The sequence below is a fragment of the Artemia franciscana genome, chromosome 3, assembly GCF_032884065.1.
Source record: "Artemia franciscana chromosome 3, ASM3288406v1, whole genome shotgun sequence".
Lineage (NCBI taxonomy): Eukaryota > Metazoa > Arthropoda > Branchiopoda > Anostraca > Artemiidae > Artemia > Artemia franciscana.
In genome coordinates this window covers 16,880,594-16,908,282 of record NC_088865.1, presented here as the reverse complement: position 1 = coordinate 16,908,282, position 27,689 = coordinate 16,880,594, and the positions used below count along the sequence as shown (strand labels likewise).

At 34.5% G+C, this 27,689-nt stretch overlaps 2 protein-coding genes across 4 annotated transcripts in view; one reads left to right on the top strand and one right to left on the bottom strand.

Annotated features, from left to right (window-relative positions):
* The window catches only part of LOC136024950 (uncharacterized), a 28,979-nt gene extending 11,537 nt beyond the window's left edge, over positions 1–17,442 (bottom strand). The window contains exons 1-3 of one of the 2 annotated variants that reach the window (XM_065700544.1): positions 17,391–17,442; positions 4,730–5,030; positions 322–491 (exon numbers count right to left, since the gene is read on the bottom strand). In XM_065700544.1, the coding sequence (XP_065556616.1) occupies positions 322–491; positions 4,730–4,769 (210 nt within the window). In that variant the 5' untranslated portion in view covers positions 4,770–5,030; positions 17,391–17,442. Of the gene's footprint in view, positions 1–321; positions 492–4,729; positions 5,031–12,251; positions 13,132–17,390 lie in introns of those variants that run through there. The other variant, XM_065700543.1, reaches the window with a different exon arrangement.
* Positions 1–27,689, top strand: part of LOC136024952 (insulin-degrading enzyme-like) — a 234,273-nt gene that overhangs the window by 167,531 nt on the left and 39,053 nt on the right. The gene's annotated exons all lie outside the window — the stretch shown is intronic.

Genomic DNA, 27,689 nt, shown 5'->3' with positions numbered 1-27,689 from the left:
GGCAGATACAAATAGTTAAGAAATTGACAATTTATTCATCTTCTTGGTATAATCAAATGATTGCAGAATCTCTTAGGTTCTACTGATTTATAGTAACTTTTGGCGGACAAGATGGCAAAAGGACCATTGTTAATATAATATTCTTCAGCTAATAAATTTTATTTTAAATAATAACATGACAAACGCGTTCTTAAAATTTTGAAATTCAGTACCACAAACTGCTTGAAAATTAGCAACAATCAAAGCTGTGGCCACATTATTTTCGAAAATAACTGTTACATGATGGAAAAAACAATATTTTATCAGATTGAAAACACTTACGGTTGCACGGTCTATCCAATTTCTAACAACTCTCAAACATTTCGAAGTCCTTAAAGACTTATTGAACCAATACTTTTGAAGCCATGCTGGTAAAAAAATGACCCGCTCCAATTTCACAATGTATTTTGAAATGGAAAAACAAGTGGAGGGGGGCACAACCAGATGAGTAACTGAAAAAAAAAACATATATACATATGATATGATGAAGGATTATTAGGAACTCTACGGTTTTGTTGAACATAAAGAAATCAGTGGTATTACTAAATAGCAGTACATGGCAATGACCTGAGCATAAGAACTGATGTGGCTCAATAGTGACAGAAAATCTAAAAACTGGTATTTTGACACCAATAGGTACACCAAAATTGACTTTTTATGCTGTTTCCAAATATATAAAAATCAGCAAGTTTAAGGCTACGCATCAAAAACTAAGAATCTAAAGAAATTGGCATGATTTTTGAAAAATGGTGAAACAACCCCAAAAATAAGGCGATTTTGATAAAATAATACCATTAATTCAACGTATCAGAGAAGGCTACTTCCAGTGATTTCAAGCTCTCCTCTGCAGAATATCAAGTTTGTGTATTTTTTCACCATGTGCAATCGTGTCGAGCCAATGGTCTTCGAATATCAGAGGAGGACTCTTTCAAACTGAAATTAAAACTTCTAGTGTCTTTTTAGAAGGAGGACTCTTTCAAACTGAAATTAAAACTTCTTAGTGTCTTTTATAGCTCCCCTCCCAAGCATTTTATCCCCCAAAGTAACCTGGTAAAGATCTTAAGATAGCAATTTTGTTCAACATAGTTGAAAGGCCAAATAAAAAATGCCTTCGACAATAACATGGACTCCCCCCAAACTGTTTGTGAATTGGATTTATTTTATTTAAAAATAATTTTTGTTGATTTGATGCATTAAATCAGCAAAAAAAACTTGAAAAGAATTTCCAGTCAAAGATCTTCTGAATAAAAGTTCAATTTTAAAAAATCGAATGGGAGGGTATGTTATCTAAAATAAGGAGGGACAATAAAAATCGTACGATTCAAAAAATTTAAAATAAATTATATTATAGGATGTAATTTACATGTATCATCAGTCATTAAACAAATAAAAAATCAGTATTTGAACATTAATACAGGAAACAGCAATTAGAAAGATAATGCTCATGAGCTTCTGTTTTATTTTCGTTTCTTATGAGGCACCAAAATTTCAAAGTATTGTCCTTACATTGATTCTAATAACTAACTGCTCTAAGATATGATATCATGCTCTAAGAATAGATCTAATTGGCAGGCTCTCTTGCATTTTTCTTCTCTTTATCATTTGCAGGACAGGTCTATCATGAATAACATAATGGAGTAAAGAAAGTTAGGAAAAACTTCAAATATTCTTATACCTAAACGTGATATAAATTAAAAGGATTTTTTCTGCTACCCTGAAAAACTAGTTTTCAAAAAAAAAAAAAAAAAAAAAAAAAAAAAAAAAAAAAAAAGATTTTGAGGTGGTTAAGACTTAAAAAGTCCCAAAATTGAAAAAGCTAACCTGTCATTTTTTGCTGAATTGTAGTAAATAGATCATTAAAATTAAATATTAATAGAAACTACACGTCTAAGAAGCCATATCCATTTTTTGAGATATGCCCCAAGACGCAGTAGATCCTTGTTCCAATTGAATAATAAACACAAAAAAATTTTTTGACTGAAAATAAGAACCAACATCAAAACTCAAAACGAACAAAATTATTCCGTATATGAAGAGCCCCCCCCCCCCCCCCCGATCCTCATCACCTTGCGATCTTCACGATAAACTTTTTAATATTTTTGGGAAAAGCTTTTTATTCTAGCTAAACTGCCATTGTGTTTTATAAGTCGTAAAAAAAAAAAGTTAAAATTTAGCGCAAAGAGCAAGGTATTAAAGAGGAGGAGGAAAATCTCATTTCGGAGTACATGAGAGGTTTAATCTGGGACTGAAGCTAATTTTGGAGGACAAATGTTAGAGGTTAAAGAATAGGTTGTTTATTTGGGCATCAAGTCTGCACGCTAATAGGGATGTCTAAGCATTAAGAAGATTGTAATTGAAAGGGTAATAAGCAAATAAATATCCTTTTAAGTAATTTAGGTCAGTTAGTTGATGTGAAAATTCAGAGACGTCTCCTTCAGATAAAAGAAGTTGCAAGTCTTCACTATAGGTCAGAAGCTTGAGGTTATGCCAAAACGAAAAAGTACGATTTAGTTCAGCAAACAGATTTTAAGAAAATTTGGAGCCTAAAGAATTTGTTTGGCTCAGGAGTACCACTTGTATTCGTTTTTATATAGCAGTTTCATTTTTAAGAGTGTTAGATTGGTTAGAACATCGAAACTTTAAGAGAATACAATCAGGTTAACAAGGGTTCGGTGTTCTTAAGTCCAATTGTCTTGAGGTTTGAAGAATACTAGGTAGATGTCGGGGAGTCGATGTTGGCTTATTAAGTGGACCCATTAGAAGAAAATAGGTTCTTCCAAACGGTTTAGAGCCCGACCGATACAATGGCCGGCCAATATATCAGGCCAATATTGAAGTCAGTGTCATACTCGAATATCCACCAAAAAAAAAGAAAAACAGGCTGATTTTTTTTTCATGCGCAACTTATCAAGAAAATGGTACGAGATTTTTTATGGTAATTTTTCATTGTCCAGTCCTTAGAAATGAAGCCACCAGCTAAGTCTGACCATGGTGGAGAGATCAGCAGAGGTGATTCAAATGAAGTCAAAGCGTATTTGTTGTCAGTACATACCTACTTGTCAAATCACAATTGGGTCATCAATATTCAAAATAAATGCTGAGCTCACAAACCTACAATTTCTATCAAAAAAACTAAATAGAATACAATAGATCATACGTTTTGGTTTAATGAATGTTCACTTGCGTGGGTAAGAGATCCATGAATCATTCGGTTAAAACCGTACTATCCAGTTAGGGGCATAGTTAAGGGAGTGGATTTCACTAGATGAGGAGGGAGGAAGTTCGGTATGCGGTGCCAATACATTCGAAATTGTAACTATTTACATTGGAAATCTAGCTTGTTAGTCGAAATTTGTCAGCATTTGTTGGACAATTTTTTGGACACATTCTTTAAATTCCTTCTCCATACTTAAAATACTAGTTGCATCCCTGTATCCAAAAAAAGGAGAGGAGGAACAGCAGGTTGGATTGACAGCATGTTTGATAACAGACTTGCAATTTCGACAAGGGGTGAAGAAGAGTCAGCAGATAATATTAATGAGGAACTAGAAAGGTACCTGAGTGAGGATGTCATTGAAAGGAAAAAAAGCTTCCTTTAGAGTGATGGTGAAGTAACAGCATTCGTTTCAAAGACAACACAACCTACTTGGAAGCATCTCTGCTGTCTACCCTCTTTTGACCGAAGGAAAAGAGATTTTAGAATAGTTGGGAAAATTTATGATAGCAAACGAAGGGGTTTGAAAGGCAAAAATGTTGAAAAATTGTGCTTTGAACTTGCATTTTTTGTTTTGTTTTTGTGGGTGTGCGTCGCAATGGCTCAATGGAATTTGAAAAGTATTATTTATCAAATGTATTGGACTCAGACAGTTTCATTGAATTGTTTGGCATCATTCTATTAGGCAAAATTCAGAAAGTCGAAGTCCTATTTCCTGTTAGCGGAATAAAGCCATATTTCATACTGGGGGCCTTTATTTTCAGAAATCCTCTACAACAGGTGGAACAAACCACGCGCCCCAAGCGTTGTTGAACTGCAAAAAAAATATGGCAGATATGTGCCAGCAAAAAAGGCTCGAAAAGGCCAATTTTTTCTATTTTTAATATCTATTAGCCTCATTACCTTGAGTAGATTTACATCCATAACTAAAAGTTAATGGCTTTTATACTTTCACTGCATATTAAAATTGTGTTTAAAATATAAATTGGACTCCAACCATACAGTTGTCGGAGGTAACACCAAACAGTACCTACATAATTTTTTCGACTAATTCAGCTTGCACAAACAGGAACCAATTTTATATTCAATATTATCGGCTATGGTACAAACACTAACGATTGATCTTTCAGTTCATATCAAGAAAAAGGTGGATAAGCCTCCTTAGAATAGTTTTAAGCCTTGTACCCCAGATAATACTAACCAGAAGATAGTTGACCAAGCAGTTACTGACCAAGCAGCAAACTGATCACGCAGTTACTATTCACAGTAATTGAGCCATACGTAAATATACTTCCCGTAAGGTTCATCCAGCCCATAATATTTTCGTCTTCTATAACAAGAACTATAATTCGCTTTAATGCTTTTTAACTTTTTCAATGTAAGCTACCAATATCATTTCCTAAAATCCAATAATTATACCATGCATACCAGATATTAAAAAAAAATAAACAGAAGGAAAAAGGGAAGGTTACTTACCCTTGGGATGAAAGAATCGACACCAATGGCAAGTATGCATGGAATGATTGTGTAACTGTTTACGATTCTTTTTGCAAAAAAAAAAAGGCCTTCCAGACAACAATCAACTGGTTAGCCGTCCCCATGGCTAATATTAGCTGATGAGGTGTCCCATTATAGTTAAATAATCCAAAGTATATAAAATGACACTGTTGGTGGGGGCGGCTGAATTGGAGAGATGCCATACAATGTAAACAGGATACGAATGATAATCCACATAGTTCTAAAATTGCAAACCTCGTCATTAGGAAGTAGGGCGGTCCTGAAATATAAAATGGTCAGAATTAATTTGCAAAAAATCTAAATCACCTTTGTTTTCAAAATTATCGGAAGGAGTGAAAACTATCAATACTATTTGTCAACTCCTATGCTCACGGACAAAATATTTCCAATCTAGTACACTAGTCAATTAGTATCAAATACAGACTTTAAAGTACTTACGAAGCGGGAAGTAGACTGTAGGAACAATTAGTTGTCTAACTATGCATGTCTTTTTATGGATGGAAAATAAAATAAAACCATGCTGAAAACTGAACACGGTCAACTGAGCACAAACTGAAGAATTTTTGCAAGTCCTTGTTGTTGCAAGTCTTCTAGACGCAAACGTCTTTTTTCTTTATTTTTGTTAGTGACTCGTTCTGATTCCCCCTTTCACTTGTGTTCTAACCACATATTTATTTTTTGTTAAATTTTGACAATTTCAAACATCTTTCCTATGCCCTTTGTTGTAAACCTTGACGCAGCACAGTGGATTGATCCTCTACTTGGCAATTCTGGGCCCAGAGTTGAATCTCCCCCGTAGCAAGGTTGTCCGACCAGCTTGCTAATTGTCCCTTTAAAAAAAAAGACCCAGCAACTGAAACATCGATTTGACACCCTATTCACCAGAAATGGTCTAAAGGATGTATATCCTTTGGCGCTCGAATATGTCAAGTTTCATTTGGCGGTCCAGGCTGTTAATTTTCACCCATCCCAAATTTACGGTGCTTGTGTTGTGCTTTCGGTCTAATCACGTTTGTTAGTTCAAATGCTACGAAAACATTTTTTTTATTCCAACGAATCATCGTTTATAACAGTTGTAATTTTTTTTCTTCCTCTAAGGCATCCGTGGAGGGACTGATAAGCCAAAATGGGAGGTGAAGTCACCTTGTCTAAAAAATGAAATACTTCATATTCCAATGCAAAATGTTAATAGCCAGTTAAAATGTGACGCGGAAGTATTGAAATAAACTTATAATCTTTATCCTATTTTGGATAAGGGAGGCCTCATTCTGATGAGTCAAATGAAACCTATCTCAAGGATAAATATATATGAATATATATATATATATATATATATATATATATATATATATATATATATATATATATATATATATATATATATATATATATATATATTAGCTGTTGGGGTGGCGCGAAGCGCCACCCCAACAACTAGTTGGTGGGGGCGCTTTGCGCCCCCCCAAGCCCCCTCCCCCGCGTGCGTAAGTCGTTACGCGCCATTGTAGTTGTGTCCCTGTGTCCCACCTGTGAATATAGATTAAAGAGAAAAAGATTTCTCTTTTCGTTGTAGATGTATGTTTTTAACTACGTAAAACTTGCGAATATACAACATTCTTTGCTGTCCCATTGTCTGTGCATGTAAATAGATTGTCAGGTTTACCGACTCTTGAACATGCAACATATAATGGTCCATGGGAAAACAATCCGTATTCAGATCTATACCTCATGATTCTAATGATTGCCCTTGAGCTTTGTTGATAGTGATTGCTAATCGACCATTCCCTGTGTCACTGTCGTCATTTATATATCCCCCTGTGCCCCCCGGCGTCCCGGTTGTAGTTGTGTCCATGTGTCCCGGTCGTCATTTATATTCCCTATGTCCCGGTCGTCGTTTGTATCCCGGTTTCCCGGTCTGTATATACATTCGTTTTTGAAATGATATATGATGAAATAAATTTTTGTATTTTTCCCCTTTTTTTCTTTTTAGTTTTTACTTTTTTTAGTTTTTTTTTCTTTTTTTTATTTTTATTTTTTTTTAGTCTTGTTTTTCTCCTTTATTTTTCATTTTTTTTTCTTTTTTTATTTTTTTTTCTTTTTTAGTTTTTTTAGTTTTTTAGCTTTTTTAGTTTTTTTTTTATTAGTTTTTAGTTGTTTTTTTTTCTTTTTAGTTTTTTGTAGTTTTTACCTTTTTTTTAGTTTTTTAGTTTTTTTTTACTCATGTCCTGGTCGTCATTTATACTCCCTGTGTCCCGGTTGTCATTTGTGTCCCAGTGCTTTGTTGATCGTGATTGCTAATCGAACATTCCTTGTGTCCGTCCCGGTCGCTTTCTCTTTGAGTGTCCCGGTCGTCATTTATATTCCCTATGTGCCTGTGTCCCGGTCGTCATTTGTGTCTCGATGTCCTGGTCTGTAATTTCGTCAGTCAACACACAAAAATGACGTCACTCGACAGACACACACACACAGACAACTTATTTATATATATATATATATATATATATATATATATATATATATATATATATATATATATATATAGTATCTGTTAGGGAGGCGCTTCGCACCCCCCCCCAAAGCCCCCCGCGCGCGTAAGTCGTTACGCGCCATTGTAGTTGTGTCCCTGTTTCCAACCTGTGAATATAGATAAATATATATATATATATATATATATATATATATATATATATATATATATATATAAATATATGTTTTTAACTACGTAAAACTTGCGAATATACAACATTCTTCGCTGTCCCATTGTCTGTGCATATAAATAAATTGTCAGGTTTACCGATTCTTGAACATGCAACATAAAAATTGTCCATGGGAAAAACAATCCGTATTCAAATCTATACCTCCTGATTCTAATGATTGCCCTTGATCTTTGTTGATGCTGATTGCTAATCGAACATTCCCTGTGTCACCGTCGTCCCCGTTGTAGTTGTGTCCCTGTGTACCGGTTGTCATTTATATTCCCTGTGTCCTGGTCGTCATTTGTGTCCCAGTCTAATTTCTCTTTGAATGTCCCGGGCGTCAACCTCATGATTCTAATGATTGCCCTTGGGCTTTGTTGATGGTGATTGCTAATCGAACATTCCCTGCGTCCCCGTCGTAATTTATATATTCCCCTGTGCCCCCCCTCCCCGGTGTCCCCATTGTAGTTGTGTCCCTGTGACCCGGTCGTCATTATATTCCCTGTGTCCCGGTATGTAATTTCATCAGTTGACAAACATGACGTCAGTTGACAAACAACTTCATGACGCATACAGCTCAATTCTTAAAATGACGTCAGTCGACAAACATGACGTCAGTCGATACACAAACATGACGTCACTCGACACACACACACACAGACAACTTGTGATTATAATGATTGCCCTTGAGCTTTGTTGATGGTGATTGCTAATCAAACATTCCCCGTGTCCCCATCGTCATTTATGTATCCTTCTGTTCCCCCCAGCGTCCCCGTTGTATTTGTGTCCCTGTGTCCCAGTCGTCATATATAGTCGACAAACATGACGTCAGTCGACACACAAACATGACGTCAGTCGACACACACGTCCCATTCGTCATTTGTGTCCCGGTGTCCCAGTTTGTAATTTCTCTTTCAGTGTCCCGGTCGTCATTTATATTCCCAGTGTCCCGGTCTGTATATACATTCGTTTTTGAATTGGTATACGATGGAATAAATTTTTAGTTTTTTTCCTTTTTTTCTTTTTTTTTTTTTTTTTTTGGTTTTTACCTATTTTTTACCTTTTTAGTTTTTTTTCTTTTTTCTTTTTAGTTTTTTTATAGTTTTTACCTTTTTTATTTTTTTTATTTTATTTTTTTTAGTTTTCTTCTTCTTTATTTTTCAGTTTTTTTCCTTTTTTAGTTTTTTTTCTTTTTCAGGTTTTAGTTTCTTTATTAGTTTTTAGTTTTTTCTTTTTAGTTTTTTTGCTGTTTTTACCCTTTTTTTAGTTTTTTAATTTTTTTTCTTTTTTAGTTTTTATCTTTTTTTAGTTCTTTTTTTAGTTTTTTAGCTTTATTAGTTTTTTAGTAGTTTTTACCTGTTTTTTAGTTTTTTTCTTTTTTAGTTTTTTAGCTTTATTGGTTTTTTAGTAGTTTTTACCAGTTTTTTAGTTTTTTTCTTTTTTAGTTTTTTGTCTTCTTTTGTATTAATGCTAAAGCCAAGGTTTGAACCTGGAACCTCTCGGACCTAGAACCAGGAACAACGCTTTACCAACTCAGCTACTTCGCCTTGAATACATTTACCTTTTTTAATTTTTATTTTCATTTTTTTTAGTTTTCTTTTTCTCCTTTATATGTCAGTTTTTTTCCTTTTTTTATTTTTTTTTTCTTTTTCAGTTTTTAGTTTTTTTAGTTTTTTTCTTTTTCACTTTTTAGTTTTTTTAGTTTTTTAGTTTTTTAGTTTTTTTTCTTTTTAGTTTTTTTAGTTTTTTTTTTCTTTTTAGTTTTTTTGTAGTTTTTACCTTTTTTTTAGTTTTTTTTTAGTTTTTTTTTACTTTTTTAGTTTTTTTTTTACTTTTTTAGTTTTTTACCCTTTTTTTGTTTTTTTTTTAGTTTTTTAGCTTTTTTAGTTTTTTTTAGTATTTTCTTTTTAGTTTTTTTGTAGTTTTTATATTTTTTTTTCTTCTTTCGTTTTAATCCTAAAGCCAAGGCTCAAACCTGAAGCCTCTCGGACCTAGAACCTGAAACATAACGCTTAACCAACTGAGCTACTGTATTTGTATCGGATTAACAACGCTTCTTGACTACTAAGGTCCCTGCGTCGGCCCTGTAGTGCATTCCTGCAGCATGGTTCGATCTCTGGGTCCCGTATTACCACGCTAAGGTCAAACCCACTGTGCCAACAAAGTTAGTTATATAACTGAGCTACTTCGGCTTGAATACATTCGTTTTTGAAATGGTATGTGATGAAATAATTCAGACGTCATATGCGGACAGTGACGTCACTCGACACACAGACACACAGACTCTTGAACATGCAACATATAATTTTCCATGGGTAAAACAATCTGTATTCAGATCTATACCTCAAAATTCTAATGATTGCCCTTGAGCCTTGTTGATGGTGATTGCTAATCGAACATTCTTTGTGTCCCGTCGTCATTTATATACCCCCTGTGCCCCCCGGCGTCCCCGTTGTTGTTTCCCTGTGTCCCGATCGTCATTTGTGTCCCGGTGTCCCAGTCTGTAATTTCTCTTTGAGTGTTGCGGTCATCATTTATATTCCCTGTGTCCCGGTCTTCATTTTTGTCCTGGTCGTCATTTTTATTCCGGTGTCCTGGTCTGTAATTTCTCTTTGAGTGTCCTGGTCGTCATTTATATTCCCTGTGTCCCGGTCGTCATTTGCGTCCCGGTGCTTTGTCGATGGTGATTGCTAATCGAACATTCCTTGTGTCCCGGTCGCTTTCTCTTTGAGTGTCCCGGTCGTCATTTATATTCCCTATGTCCCAGTGTCCCGGTCGTCATTTGTGTCCCAATGTCCCGGTCTTTAATCTCGTCAGTCGACAAACATGACGTCAGTCAACACACAAACATGACGTGAAAACATGACAAACATGGCGTGAAGCACCACCCCAACTGACTGAAGAACCTACTGAAATGACTGAAGAACAACCAAAATGACTGAAGAACCTACAATGGCAACAGCCGAGGAAGCTGCTCAAAGAGTCTATGCCAAAAAACTTGCCGCTACTAAAAGAGAAAGTGAAAAAAGAAGGCGTGCCGAGGAATCAAAAGAGCAACGTGAAAACAGGCTTGCGGCTTCAAGAGATGATGCCAAAAGAAAGCTTGCCGAGGAATCACAAGAGCAACGTGGAAATTATCGCATGGCATTCAGGTACAGCCCAGTCGATGATTATAGTAGATGTGTTCAAATCGGGACTATGTCTAAAATTTGTCCCTACTGCAAGGCCTTGAAATTTAATGGTGAAACAATGGGAATGTGTTGCGCCTCAAGAAAAGTTATACTTCCTCAACTGGCTGCACCCTCAGAGCCATTGAAGACTTTGTTTACTGGAACTACGTCAGAATCTAAGCGTTTTTTATCAAAAATCAGAAAATATAACTCATGTTTCCAAATGACGTCGTTTGGTGCATTAATACAAAAGAAGAAAAAAAACTAAAAAAAGGAAAAACTACAAAAAAACTAAAAAGAAAATACTAAGAAAACTAAAAAAGCTAAAAAACTAAAAAAAGGTAAAAAACTAAAAAAGAAAAAAAACTTAAAAAAAAACTAAAAAAAGGTAAAAACTACAAAAAAAACTAAAAGAAAAAAAAACACTAAAAACTAATAAAAAAAACGAAAAAGACTAAAAACTGAAAAAGAAAAAAAGGCAAAAAACTGAAAAGTAAAGGAGAAAAAGAAAATTAAAAGCCGGGACACAGGGAATATAAATGACGACCAGGACACTCAAAGAGAAATTACAGACTGGGACACTAGGACAAAAATAACGACCGGGAGATATAAATGACGACCAGGACACTCAAAGATAAATTACAGACCGGGACACAAGGAATATAAATGACGACTGGGATGCTCAAAGAGAAATTACAGACTGGGACACTGGGACACAAATGACGACCGGGATACTGGGAATATAAATGACGACCGGGACACAGGGATACAACTACAAGGGGGATGCCGGGGGCACAGGGGGATATATAAATGACGACGGCGACACAGGGAATGTTCGATTAGCAATCACCATCAGCAAAGCTCAAGGGCAATCATTAGAATAATAAGGTATAGATCTGAATACAGATTGTTTTTCCCAGGGACAATTTTATGTTGCATGTTCAAGAGTCGGTAAACCTGACGATCTATTTATATGCACAGACAATGGGACATCAAAGAATGTTGTATATTCGCAAGTTCACACAGTAGCTCAGTTGGTAAAGTGTTATGTTCCAGGTTCTAGGTCCGAGAGGTTCCAGGTTCGAACCTTGGCTTTAGCATCAATACAAAAGAAGAAAAAAAACTAAGAAAGCTGAAAAACTAAAAAAAGGGTAAAAAACTAAAAAAACTAAAGAAAGGTAAAAACTAAAAAAACTAAAGAAAGGTAAAAACTAAAAAAAAAACTAAAAAGAAAAAAAAATGAAAACTAATAAGAAAACTAAAAAAACTAAAAACTGAAAAAGAAAAAAAAAAACTAAAAAAAGGAAAAAAACTGACAAATAAAGGAGAAAAAGAAACCTAAAATAACTTAAGGAGTAAGGAGTAGTTATTATAACTACTACCAAGTTGTTTTTTTCTTTTTCTTTTTTACTGTATGCTAGTGTTTATTCTTCCTCATCTTCATTTCATATTTATTGTTTGATTTAGGGTATTATTTATGGTTCTTTTAGCGCTCTATTATTGTGTTGTATGGCCCATAACAAACATATAATAGTGAACATATAATAGTAATAGTGAATAAATGAATTAATGAATAAGGTAAAAAAATAATAGAAATTAACTGAAAATACTTACATTCCTGAAATAATCCACCTCATCTTCAGTCATCTTTATTTTTGGATTCACATCTGCCAGGCAACAAGCGCAGCACAAAATGCTCAGATAATAGCCCAAAGAAAGTGGAAATTGTTTGAATAATATCAATCAGAAAAAAAATCATGGCTTAGTGTTTAAAGATTATTTAAGGGTTTATATAATTAGCCATTGTAGCATCTAACTCATCCTTGGAAACATTGGATTTTACGTTAGACTTTGCTGAGCACCAAGTGCACATGACCAACCCCCTAATTTTGTTCAGCCCATAGCCAATATCAATTGGAAACGAACTGAACAAAATCCTAATGAGAACAAAAAAAATAATGACTAAGCATTTAAAGATTATTGAAGAATTTATAAAATTAAGATTTCTTCAAAAAAAAAATTAAGAGTAACAAAATTCATTGGTTCTCATTTGAACGCATAAATAACAAAAAAACTAGTTTTTTTTTAACTGAAAGTAAGGAGCGACATTACTTAAAACGAAAACGAACAGAAATTATATTTTCAATATCTAATGGATAATTCTGTAATTCAAGTAAACTTTCCCCCAAAGTGGCCGGAGGGCCACTAGTAGAAATCGCCAAATTACTCATGGTGGATGGCAGTTCCCCATCCACGACTAAATCAACCAGACCACAGGTATAAAGAAAAAATGTAAGGAAAAAAAAAGTAAAAAATAATATAACCAAGGTAAGGATAAATCTATATATATAAAAATAAGTTGTCTGTGTGTGGATCTGTGGATGGATCAGGTGACGTCATGTTTGTTCGCATATGACGTCTGAATTATTTCACACTAATACAAAAGAAGAAAAAAACTAAAAAAGGTAAAAACTACAAAAAAAAACTAAAAACAAAAAAAACTAAAAAAGCTAAAAAAGTAAAAAAAACTAAAAAAAGGTAAAAATCTAATAACTAAAAAAAAACTGAAAAAATAAAAAAAGGCAAAAACTACAAAAAAAATAAAAACTAATAAAAAAACTAAAAAAGCTAAAAAACTAAAAAAACTAAAAAAAACTAAAAAAAGGTAAAAAACTAAAAAAAACTAAAAACTAAAAAAGAAAAAAAACTAAAAAAAAGGAAAAAACTGAAAAATAAAAGAGAAAAAGAAAACTAAAAAAATATGAATAAATATATATAAAAATAAGTTGTTTGTGGGTTATGTCTGTCTGTCTGTCTGTCGAGTGACGTCGTGTTTGTCCGCATATGACGTCTGAATTATTTCACACTAATACAAAAGAAGAAAAAAAACTAAAAAAGGTAAAAACTACAAAAAAAACTAAAAAGAAAAAAAACTAAAAAAGCTAAAAAACTAAAAAAAACTAAAAAAAGGTAAAAAACTAAAAACTAAAAAAAAGTGAAAAAACTAAAAAAAGGCAAAAACTAAAAAAAACCTAAAAACTAATAAAAAAACTAAAAAAGCTAAAAAACTAAAAAAACTAAAAAAACTAAAAAAAGGTAAAAAACAAAAAAAAACTAAAAACTAAAAAAGAAAAAACTAAAAAAAAGGAAAAAACTGAAAAATAAGAGAAAAAGAAAACTAAAAAAATATTAATAAATATAAAAAATATAAATATAAATATAATATAAATTAGCAAACAACAAAGCACCGAGACACAAATGACGACCGGGACACAGGGAGTATAAATGACGACCAGGACATAAGTAAAAAAAAAAACTAAAAAAACTAAAAAAATGGTAAAAACTACAAAAAAACTAAAAACTAATAAAAAAACTAAAAAATCTAAAAATCTAAACAAACTAAAAAAGAAAAAAAAGAAAAAAGGAAAAAAATAAAGGAGAAAAACAAAACTAAAAAACGAATGTATATACAGACCGGGACACCGGGATACAAATGACGACCGGGACACAGGGAATATAAATGACGACCGGGACACAGGGACACAACTACAATGGGGACGCCGGGGGGCACAGGGGGATATAAATGACGACCGGGACACTGGGACACAAGGAATATAAATGACGCCCGGGACACTCAAAGAGAAATCACAGACTGGAACACCGGGACACAAATGACGACCGGGACACAGGGAATATAAATGACGACCGGGACACAGGGACATAACTACAAAGGGGACGCCGGGGTGCACAGGGGGATATATAAATGACGATGGCGACTCAGGGAATGGTCGATTAGCAATCACCATCAACAAAGCTCAAGGGCAATCATTAGAATCATGAGGTATAGATCTGAATACGGATTGTTTTCCCATGGACCATTATATGTTGCATGTTCAAGAGTCAGTAAACCTGACAATCTATTTATATGCACAGACAATGGGACAGCAAAGAATGTTGTATATTCGCAAGTTTTACGTAGTTAAAAACATATATATATATATATATATATATATATATATATATATATATATATATATATATATATATATATATCTATCTATATTCACAGGTGGGACATAGGGACACAACTACAATGGCGCGTAACTAATATGGCGCGTAACGACTTACGCGCGCGGGGGGGCTTGGGGGGGGGGGGGCGCGAAGCGCCCCCACCAACTAGGTGTTGGGGTGGCGCGAAGCGCCACCCCAACAGCTAGTAAAATTATATAATCAAGGTGAGGATAAATAAGAAAAAGCAGGGAAAGAGAAGAAAAAAGAAACAAGGAAAAACTAAGAAATAAACAAATAATCAGCACTGGAAATATAGACCATTCATTCATAATCATGATAATAATATACGAAAATAATCAGTTTGCAAATCACTAAAGACACAATAAAAAATGTTCTCCATAGGGGGGGGGGGATTAGCCAACAAGACAAATCAGAAAAAAACAACAACAAAAGAAAATAACCAAAATACAGCCTAGGAATTTTTTGAATGGGAGTTCTATTGTATTTTCTAAGGGTTAAAACTAAATGGAGGATTAACAGCCCTCCCAAAGCCCATAATTCCAAAAAAATATTCTATTAAAACTTTGAAAGAGCTTTCTTGTTTTGCACTGTTGAATTATTCAGTGCTTATTACCAATCAAACTGAACTTATGAACTAACCAAAAAAATCTCAAAAGAAGAGAAGTTGAAATCTGTATCGTGTATGCCAAGCAGCTTCTCTTGAGTATGTGTTAAATAAGTGCCCTAAGAGGAATTCTCTAGTTTTGTTTTGTGTCCATACAAACATACAAACTGAAGAGAAGCATTCTAGCACCTTCTCATGGAGAAGTTAGTAACAGTGCTAGCAGTTGGGTCTCCACTGCCAGTAAGTGATAAGAATCTTCTTCTAAGGAAGAAGGAGGGTGTAATATCATGCATGTTAAGTGATGATATGCCTGCTTGCTGTTGCTATATAATGCCTTTTGTTCCAGATATCTGGGTTTAAATAAATCATAGCATTGGTAAAACACTACACATGGCATACCAGAAAGCTGAGAAAAATATGATTTTGTCAAAGTAAAAACTCAGAACACAAAATTTTTACCAAAAAAGTCCATGTAAACTGTTTAGAATTGCTTCACTTTGGATTTTGAAATCTGGTGTGGGAATCTTTCAGTGAAGACTAAATTTTTACCAATTTTCAATTTTTGGCTTTCTAAAAGGTAAAATAAACAGAGTTTGTGCCTACCTGGTAACATTGTCTCTGATATCCTTGTTTTTATTTAATTTTTGGTAAATGTATCACAGTTCATATAATTGACTTACCAATAAAGTGAACACACTACTCAATCCCTTTGTTATGTTCTTTACAACTATAATAATTACTTCTATCATTTACCTTTTGAGAAAGAACTATTGAAAAGAAACATTAAAAAAAAAAACTATGGTAAAATACTAGTTTAGTAACTTTTGGCTATCTTGGAAAGGGGTTAGGTTAGGGAAATGAAACTTTAAGGTATGGGTCTAAAGGCCAAAGTATGTCCTGGGAAGATATTTTGAAAGATATCTCCCTCTAGAGGGTTCTCACCTTTGATGACCTTTTCACCTTTGATTGCAATTCTATATGTGTAAATACAACAATATTTGGGCTGGAATAACTCCATAACAGTGAGTTTGCAGCAGTTTTGCAAGAGATAAAAGATGCTCAAAAAGTCAAAATGTATCTATTAACAATAGATTCATGACCCTAAACAATTGTTCAGGTAATGGAACATTGACCAAACAATTCCTAAGCTTTAAAAAAAAAACACTGATATGGCTAAGAATTCTACTCAAATAACAGGAATTGCATTTTGAGAACTAAAGCCAGAGAAAAAGCAACTTGTAACTGAAAATTAAGGTGATAAGTTGCTTTGTCAAAATTTAAATAGGTATAGGCTAGACCTGTCATATAGGCAAATTTCAGGGCCCTCTAGAGGGAGAAAGAGTGGAGATGGTTACTTTAAAATACCTTACCCCTCTAGGGGGAGAAAGAGTGGAGATGGTTACTTTAAAATACCTTACCAAGATACACTTTAGCCTGTAGACCCATCCCTAACAGTTTCATTTTCCTAACCTGACCTGTTTCCAAGATAGCCTAGTCACTAAACTAGAATTTTGCCAAAACTATTCTGTGGCCTACTTTACAACTTACAGAATATCCTAACAGCAGGCTAGCTAAGAAATTATGAATACAGCTCTACTAGCCTACATTATCCCTAGCCCCTAAATGCTCACATATATGGTCCATTTTATATATTTCCCATGCATCTCTGTTGATTTAATCTGCAAATTGAATCAACTGTGACAAAATAAGAACCAGAAAAGCAAGACTGAAAATAGGGGGACAGCAACTGAAATAAGGAGCCTATAATATATTAATTATTTACATATAAAGAATTTAGATCAGGAAACGCATTTTTAAAATAAAATCTCACATGGGATTTAGCCAACGCAATATAGGCTAAAAGTTTAAACTTATGGGGGATTGCACGTTAATCAAAAGAATATCTTGATTTTTACAAAATTTTATAGCCTAGTGTTTCCTTTTAAATAGGTCATTGATGCCACAGATTTTTATTATAGAAAAATAACATTCTATTATTTTTTGCTTTTCATCAAAGCATAGGTTTAATGTTTACTTTATTTCTTTGAGAATAGCCAACAAAGAATTGTCAAATATAACCCAACAAAGCAATAATCTGTAAGAATTTCAAGTCTTACCCTTAATCTAGAGCACCAAGCCTAAAAATTAGCCCTACTGCCTTAAAACTTGGACTAGGCAAGGTTGCCAAAACTTTTTGGGACTAAAGTGTCAAATTCAGCAAAACAGGGACACTTTTAGTGTCCTCCAAGAAAATTAGCCAATATACTTTAGAAAATGATAAAAAGGCTTTAAATGGTTTTCTCGCAACTCAAGGGCCAGATTTACATTCTTCTTTCTCAAGTAAAAGCAAAGCGGTTCTTCAAATAAGTAAATCCCATGTAAAACCTCAAATCGCCTAATACACGAAGAAGAAAAAGAATTCAGTACAATTTCTCGGGTTCTCTCGAACCTTCGGTTGTACTAGTTATTCTTCTTCCGAAAACTCAGTAGAGCCTTGTTTTTATTATGGTGTTTTCTGGCACCAGAACTGGCTTTGCCGCTTTTTCGACGACAGTTTTCATTTTTGTTGTTTTTGACAAAAAATTCGAAAGCGCAGTCTTGTTTTAGGAACTGCAAAAGATTCTGAATCATATGTGCTGCGTTTGTGGTGTTACAGGAACGTAAAGAAAAGTTGGAGTACAACTAAGATGAATGACAAAATGTGTTGTTTAGTTTTTAAGTTTTCAGCCAAAATGTCTACTCTGTACGGTGAGAAAACGAAAACGGCGATAAAACCTGTCTTCACTATGAGCCTCCCCAGCCGTCTCGGCCGGAAAACGCCATTATGAAGACAGGACTTAAAAGCTTAGCGCCAGCTGACCACAGATACGATGTCTGTTGCTGCCGACACGGCTTAATTGCCCTTGCTCCCTCTTTTCCTTCATAGCATATCAGTTCTTCTGCAAAACTTTGTCAACAATTTCCCGCAGACTGATATCGAAAAGCGGGTGAAACGCACTTGGCTTGAAACATTCTTCACATCCTTTTCACCTGGCTTTCGCCAGCGCGTTTGGTAACGCTGCTCTCGCAAAAATACACAACCACATCATTATTTCATCCGAACATTAATGTATTCATGAGACCAATTAACTAGGAGATCAAACTTGATAAGGAGAGAAATAATGACAAGACAAATATCACTTGTTCTGTATAAAGCTGATTTATTCTTCAAAAAACAAAGAAATGTCATATTATTTGCAAATAGTGACAAGATATATATCACATGTGCTCAATCAAATGTTGAAATAAAAAAATAAAAAGCACAGACAACCAAAGAAAAAGGCTTTTTGGTGTCAAGAATAGCTACGGTTTCTTGAGGAAAATCCGTTTCTCTCTGCCCACTCTCTTTCTTCTGAGAAGAGGTCGACGGCATCTATAAGAGATAATGGAAATGCTTATTTAATCGCAATCCTTTTCACCAAAAGCAGAATGGTGCACAACAAATGTCTAAGCAAATCCTAAATATTTTGCGTTAGGCTTTAGCCATATTTGTGGCTCAAGATGGATTGAACCAAAAAACCTAGACAGCATGAAAAGACCTTTATAAGGGAAAGACTGTGCTGGATTTCACATACGCTGCATTCCATGTTATGAAGGCCTACGAAAAGTTAGCAGATACAGAATGAATCGGATTCCAATTCAGAAGCGCCCAGCCACACCCTGGGTTCAGAAAAGGCCAAGTTTTTCAAGAAAGAACAAGAATGTGAGAGTATGAAGGGAAACTTTAATGCAGAATTCCTGTACAAGAAATCTGTTTAAAGCTTCAGCTTTCGTTCTTGAAAAAAAAAATCAATTTTAAGTGGTTAACCATTTTGGAGAAAAAAACTTCAGCTGCAATCTGATCATCAGTTATTTGGTTTTCTGATTGGTCAGTCAAATAGGTCAGGTTCAGATTCATTCTCTATTTGCTCATCCTTTTTGTCAGCCTTGCAGTACCACCTCGAAAAATTGTTAAGTGATATTGGCGGAATCTGCCACCGATCCACCGACACAGCACTACGAGTTACCATCTGCTTTACATGGATGAGGGAATCCTCAGTTTTCACTTCCAACCGATTTCGCAACTTAGTTTTAATGTTTGTTAGTTGAGAAAACTGTCTTTCGGCACCAGCACTTGAGTGAGGTAACGCGCATAAGTTCAACAAAAAGTTTGATAGTTCAAAGAATTTGGGAGTGCTGTTGAGAATCTGCACATCTAACAAGAGCTTCCAAGAATAAGACGGCGAGGACACTAGCTCTTCACCGCCAGACTTCAGGATCATTTCTTCTTTGAAATCTGGCAGGCTCAGCCACTGGTTTTTGAGAGTGTCTCTAACAGACTCTATCTTGCTCTTACTTTTCCCAAGGAGCTCGCTAAATCTGCTGGTCAAAGGACTAATCGTTTCAACAGTTCCATTCACAGCAACTTTCGGGTCTAAGTACTCGAGAGCTTATAACATCTTATCTTTATGATTGACCCACTTTCTCATCTGCTTCGCCAGTTCAATGTAGAATCCCAAACACGTCAGCCTAAACTGTTCAACAGCTTTCCCTGATGCTCCTTCTTCATTTAGATAAGCTTCTGTGTTGGGACCACACAACACATCTTTCACATCTTTGTAGTTTCAGGGCTCAAGAGGCAACTCAAAAGCGCCACTTCTGTTCAAGATTTCTAGTTTCACGAAGCTCTTGTTGACTTTCAATGTCGATCTGAAGCTTGTTATCAAAGTGTGGATCATTGTGTCCCCAGACTGGAACTGTATGTTCAAGGTATTTACCTTACCAAGCAAAATGGTAGATCACCAGACATTAGCTGTCAATTGACACTCAGTTTATCCCCAAAGGCTGTTTATACAGCACATAGTGATGTTTCCAGTTCACAAAAATTTGCTAAGATAATCCATAATGTAAGATATAAAATTCTGTGCATTGAGGGTAGATTTAAACAATGGCACAAGAGTCAGAACTTTTCATAACCATTGTCAGAAAGACAAGAAAAACCAATGTTTCATCAGGTCAGCAATAACCACAAAAAAATACTGTTGATGTGTCAGATTTTACAGCTGAACTAGCAGGCCTTCCTCAGCAAAGTTGAAACCTCACTTTTTCACATCTTCATGATAATAGTATAAAGAGGTCAATACAGAGTTCTTCCACATTTGAACTTCTTATGTTTAGGGTTGTCAGAGAATCACAACTGAGACAATAAGTGGTTATACAGCTACTTCAATCTGAAAAGCTGTCCTAACTGAAATAACTGTGTAAACATTATGCTAAAAAAAAAGGGTGACCACATCTTAGCTAACTACTAGGTTTATAGGCATAGAATCTACATTACTCATACAATGAACATCTGGCCTATACCCTCATGTAGAGATGCATCAAACTGTGAAATGAGGAATAAACCCAAGTATGTCAAGTTAGCACTGACTTCGCAAAACCTGCTTGTTTACATATCTGTGGTCGACTTTAGATGCTTCATGACTTGTTTTGTGTGCATAATCTTGGAAAGCTTGGTTGGTTAGTGCGGATACAATAAAAAAAATCTCTAAAACGAAAATGAACCTGAAAAACACAAAGCACAAATTAAAAGCAGTTGCAGCTAAGAAAAACCTGAAAACAAATACATATAGTGTTGATTTTGAAAAAATGCCTAAAAGTGTCTGTGACGGGGTTAAGTAAAACAAGTTGATTAATTTGTATTGGACTATCCTTTAAGTGAACCTGTTTAGTGCTGTTTTCCCCCCTTGAAAAAAGTGTGGCTCGCCTTATGCCTCAGTTGTCCGTAATAAGACATGTCTCAACCAATTAAACCTTGCTAAACTGTATAATTCAACAGTACTTCGACATTTTCTGTCCGAGATGTATAAATATGCTCGATCTTTATCTCCCGAGTGGACTTAATCTGCATACAGAAATACATAAGTTTACGTTACAATAAGGAAAAGTTAAAATAATAGCAACCAAATATGATTTTTGAAAACCAACTAATAAAATTTGAAAACTAATTGATAAAGTTTTCTAGGAAAAATAGAATCAAGATCTTTATTCCAGTTATAGATATGGTCTAGAAATAGTAAGATTGGTGTATGACAAAAATACATAATTATACATACTTAATTATACATATACTTAATTATTATACTATACATATACTTAATTAATTAATTATACATATGTGCATACTGAATAGTATATCAACGTCTGCGTATACAATTTAAGTATCTTTTACTTCCCCAAAAATTAAAAAGGAAGTAACATGTTTTGTTCTCTTTGACATCGTTGCCATGTTCCAAAATTAAGAGAGAGCAGCACGTTCTCGCGACTCAAACCCTCACTCTTTGGTTTTCTACAAAGTAAGAGCTTTTTTTATTTCACCTGTATTTTTCATCTTTATCTCCTCTCTAATCTTGCAGAACAGTCGATTGCCTTCTAACCATTGCTTGGGAATTGCTAGCGGAAGTTACTTCAAAATTGCACCATTAATATGTTAAAATATTGTAAGTATAAAACAAATGAAGATCATTCTCTTTTTGATACCATTAGAATATCAATTATTCAAGCTCTTACGCAGTCAATTGAAAGGCGCCACCTTATGATAATGATTTTTTACTGCCTGTTCAAAAGGTTTGGGCAATTTTGTCCCAAACAAGACCCTACATTTTCGCCAACAAACCTTTGGTTTCATTTTAAGAATAAAAGTATTAATTTCATCGACACTCCGTAAAAAATCTCTCAGATACTAAAACAATAGTAAATAGTGCCAACAATTATTTGAGAGCCATGAAACAAGACAGTTACATCAGGTTATTTAGTGTAACATTTCCTCATGCTTCTAATTAGTTTTGTAGGAATTTTCTACATTTCAAGACTAGGAAATAGGCCTTTCTAATCATAATATCAAGCTTTTTTTCTAACTCAAGTGGTGTCCGAAATTAACTTTAATGTCGCAAACAAACAGCCGGCCAAAGAGTGCTATGAGATAAAAACATAATTAGCGTGGGTATAGCAGTAAAAATAGGAACCCAAACAGCCTGCTGATGGGAGGATACTAAGTTTTAGAACTGCCATTACACAAGCACCCAGTTCTTTGTTCAACAGCAGTAACCACTTTCCCTATTTTTTTATGACCTTAACGTTCATTTTACTTAAAAAGTCCTGTGTTCACTACAATAAAGAATACTGGAATTAAAGAAGAAACAGAATTATAGAAGAAACAAAATCAGGGAAAGCGCATTGCAGTGGTGGGTGGTGACGCAACCGAAGGACATGGAGCTCAATATGAACTATTCGCTTTGTTTCAGGCACAACTTGATATAAGCGCAGGCAGTGTTCCTTTGTCGTTGTTAGCTGCCTTTCCTGAAGTTTCCAGCTTTCTTTCTGATATATTAGAAAGAGTTGAAACTTGGTTTCTAAATATATTTTTGGTTGTATTGCTGTTACTCGGGTTTGCGATATATAGTTCAAAGACTGAACTGATGGCCAAAAAATTGTATTTGATATAATTCCTCGCCACTTTGGCAGGAATGTCCCTAATACTTCTACCAAATTTCATTAAGACCTCATATAGTACTAACTTACGAATGAGCTACAGCTCATGAGTGGGATTTTATTTACATTTTCTCAACCAAAGTCCGTTTTGTAGTTGATAGTCATTCTATATGAATTGTAATTAAGGCTCGCTTCTTTTAAAATATTTACCTAGTTGGCCACATCACACTTGGACATGTATTAGAATATCCTGATGGGTCTTTATTAGATTATACGATTCTTACATGACAGAGCAGATTCTTACCTTCGTGAGGCATCTGCTCTAGGGTTGGTGAAATATTGTTTCGAGAAGACGATATTCACCTTCCCAACCTTGCTAGTATCTATGCTTCAAGATTTCTATTTGAACAGACAGAATTGAACCATGGTAGATGAACTATTTGAGTCTCTCAGTATTCTTTCCATACAATTCTAAATGTGTTAGGAGGTTTATTTTGCTCTATATACATTAATTTGGTCTTAGACCAGTTGAGGGTCAAGTTTTACCCTGCTCCTATATTAAAGCCCCATTGGTAACAAAGAGTAGATCCAACAGACCTCTTTCACTAAAATGGGTACCAAATGACTTCACCGGCAGCAGTATTATGCTTAGAACATGGTCTGTGACGAAGTTGAAGAGTTTGGTTTCAGCAGTGCAGCCTTGCCAAACAACATTTCTAATTTGAAGAGGTGAGGAAGGCTGATCATTTACAATCATCACAATTTTGGCGTTGCTGTACAGCTCATTCAACAAATTAGTAATTTTCATGAGCACACAGGTAGATTGTTTAATAAGCCACCGTGAATCTGTTGGCATATCGAAAATCAACGAAGGCTAAGTACAACATCATTTTATATACCACAGTATGGAATTTCTTTGAAGAGTTGTGGAACAGACCAAAATCATCTAAAACGGTCGACAAGTAACCAATAAACGAAGAAATAAATTTGCCTGGAATAAAACCAACTGAAATCGAAACCGAACCCATTGCAAATATTCCACAAGTTACACAAGACATCATTCCAACTGAAGTCCAAACAGCTATAATTGAGTCTAACCTTGTAACACGAAACAAGAAAATACCAGAAATAATAAAGGGTATAGAAAACATAGAAGTAACGTCTAATACTACTAACAGTAAAGCTAAACCAAAATATAAATTTAAATGCCAGTACTTCTGCAGGATAATGAACGTTACAATAGAAACTACAAAAAACAACGAAACCTACCACATTCCGATTATTACAAATGATAGTAATATAGAGACGACTACCAACAAAGTATCAGAAACCTCAAAATGTACATCGAAGATATATGAAACAAATACCTTCTGGGAATCCAGTACCCAAAATGAAGAAACTACACCCGAAACTGAATATACTCCAAGAACGAAAGTTGGGGAAACATTCCCCACAACTATAACCACGACTACTGACCCGCAACCAATGGAATTAGCCACCTCAATAACAGAAATTACTACGGAGAATATCCCTAACATATTATTACCAGATAGCCACGATAAAATCTTGATAACAGTAAGACAACCAGTAAGGTCTACTAGTTGGAGATGGACTTCTACAAGAAAAGGAAGAATACAAGTTTCATGGCAAATCCCTTTTGTTGACGCGACTATGGGAGAACGCAGTGCATGAATGAGGACATAAAGTGCCAGGATGATTATTACAGAAGAGAATGTTGGACAATTGATGGTAAGAAAACTTGTGCTCGACTGGCAATGGCTAACGAACCAAAAACTGAAACAAAGTACGACAGGAATATTTGAAATATTTTTCCGTAGAATAAAATATAAAAGATCAACAAGACTAATTCCAATAATTGGTGAACTTGCTTCTCGCTTATTCGGTTTGTCTACCGAAGAAGATTTAAATATACTAAGAGATAATGTTAAAAGATTAAATATAGCTATGAATAAAACACTACAATGTACAAAAAATACAAGCAAGTATAGCCAACTATCAAAAAGAGTACGATAACTTAAACAAAGTACGACAGGAATATTTGAAAAAAATTCCGTAGAACAAAATATAAAAGATCAACAAGACTAATTCCAATAATTGGTGAACTTGCTTCTCGCTTATTCGGTTTGTCTACCGAAGAAGATTTAAATATACTAAGAGATAATGTTAAAAGATTAAATACAGCTATGAATAAAACACTACATGTACAAAAAATTCAAGCAAGTATAGCCAACTATCAAAAAGATAAAATTGAGACCATATCCAAGAAAATCTCAACAACAGTAAACACGATGAATTATTTAAAAAACAGGTCGACAGAATAATCTCCGATTCTGGTTTAGCAACGGTCTCACTTGAAATTATTATAATGTCATTATTGAATTTAGCCACCGATGTCAGTAAATTTGAGCTTGTGTTAATTGAATTAACAGGAGGATCCCTTTCCTACGACTCAGTAGACTCCTCAGACCTAAAAAAAACATCCTAAACGAAATAAAAACCCATTTAACACTTGGTCTCCATTTGCAAGTAGAACCAGAAGTTGCTAACCTATTCTTATATTATACTAAGCTAAAGGTGCATAGAACCGAAATTAATGAACAGCTTTTTTGCAGTAGTTACAATCCCATTAATTAATCAACAGTCCATATATGATCTATATAAGATATTTACCTTTCCCATTAACATTAAAGAAACCAACTCCTTCATGAGCATTATGCCAGAAGCGGAATATATGCTAATTTATCAAGACAGAAAAAATATGCACTGGCTAATGCCCAGGACTTAAAAGAATGCGTATCATTGAAAAATTTAGTGTGCCAATCAACGTTACCCATATATAACGTAAAAATAGGGTCATGCATGCTAGATCTCTTTCTAAAGGAATCACAGCAACAATATATTCCTAACTCATGTGATGCTCTAGTAGGAAGCACAAAAAAAGAAATCTTCATTTATTTAGGGAATGACTTTTGGTTATTTACAGTCCCTAAAAACACGGTAGGAACTCTATCTTTCTACAACAATACGGAGAAAATTGATCCCAGTTATCGAATTGAAATACTGCTATAGGACGTTGGAACGATTACAATTAAACAAGGCTGCAGACTCGTGACCAAAGAGACAACTCTACAAACACCTTTAATCACAACTAGCACAAACGTTATGAGCCCAAAAATAATAATCTTTCAAGGGATAAATTTGTCTTTCACAATCCTGAACATGAACAACGAAGAATCAAAAATATCAATATGGCCAAAGATAGAGAAGATTAAGGGTACGATACAGTTAGCAAAAATAAAAGAGGCATTAGATCTACAAATACCGTTGTTCACAATCGAAGACCAAAGATTAAAATACGTGGAAAGTCAATACGGATTATTGTCACCAAATTCATGGTACAACATCATAATCACCATATTTATGGTATTTCTTATATCACTAACGATAAGAGCGCTACTGACAATAAACTATGGAAAGCTCTTAAGACGAAAAAGGAAAAAAACGATGTAATTGAGGCACAAGAGATGCATCAATTAAATCGTACTGCTCCTGATGATATTTAAGCCATTATGACTGGGAAGATATAACATTACAGGAAAATCGAGGTCTTTTCCGGTACATCCATATATCCCGTCCCTACCTTAAGAAATATTGTTGATGTAAGACAGCTGAAAGGCTATGATGCAATATATCGTATTACTTTTTGGCGGAATTACATAAGAAATATAAATATTTGGCAGAAAATTTTATGTAAAGTCAAGACCTCTGAAAAGTGCAAATTACTTGTCCATTTTTAAAGATATACAAGAGAATAGAGGTTGTCTCTTGTTATGACGCAATAAATTTAAGTTTTCTTCTCTACGAAGTCATGCGTTGGGAATATAAAAAATTGGAAAAATATAACAAATATATTAAAACCTCTAAATTAATCTTGTGCTTATGCGTCGCTTGTGAACAGTGCTTCTTTATTAACATGTCACAATATTAATTATATTGCCAACATTTATCATAAATTTAATCATCCTTAAAAACAAGTGCAATTATATTAAATGTCACAATAAATAATGTTACCCAATGATCCTGTGACTCACATATATTTTATAACAATGCTTTTATAATTATGTACTATTATTACTATTTTGTTTAGTAGCCATATGATTCTGCCTGGAAATTTTTATTATAGAAATTGGCATACTCTAGCATTGGCCGACGATATGTCATGGTCAAAATTGAGAAACACCTATCATGATTTGTCAATCGCAAAAAATTCCCCAAATCACAAATGCGACTGAACCGAACAGCTATCGCCCAAAGTAACACTCCTCAAACAAGCTCCAGCTACTGTCCTGCAATCATCTTAACCCTTCTAACTGAACCATATAGACCTGAGAATACACAATATTCAGCTGAGAAGGTACAGCCACCACAAGCTCCTGTACACAACGTACAGCCTGCACCACCTTGAAACCCGACTTTAGCAACGTCACAAACACAGATGAAGATTTGGCAGAAAACAACTTAATCCTAATTTTATAACTTGTGCAACAACTGCCAAGTAAAGTCTTAAGAATTACCTTAGTTCTTGACTCTAAACTCAACGCCCCGCTCTTTACGCTAAAGTCTGACTCTTTCTCTTAACTCTACATTTTAAAACAGTAAAAAACTTTAGCGTAAAGAGTGGGACGTTGAGAAGGAAAAGCCCCTTTCATATACTGAGTAATTTCTGTTCGTTTTAAGTTTTAATGTCGCTCCTTACTTTCATTTAAAAAACTTGTTTTTTTTATTTAATTTCTGAACGTTTTTGAATCAAGGCATGTTTTGATTTTGGCTCTCCGCAGAGGAATAATTGAAACGAAATTGGTATATTTATTTTTTTGGCTAAATGG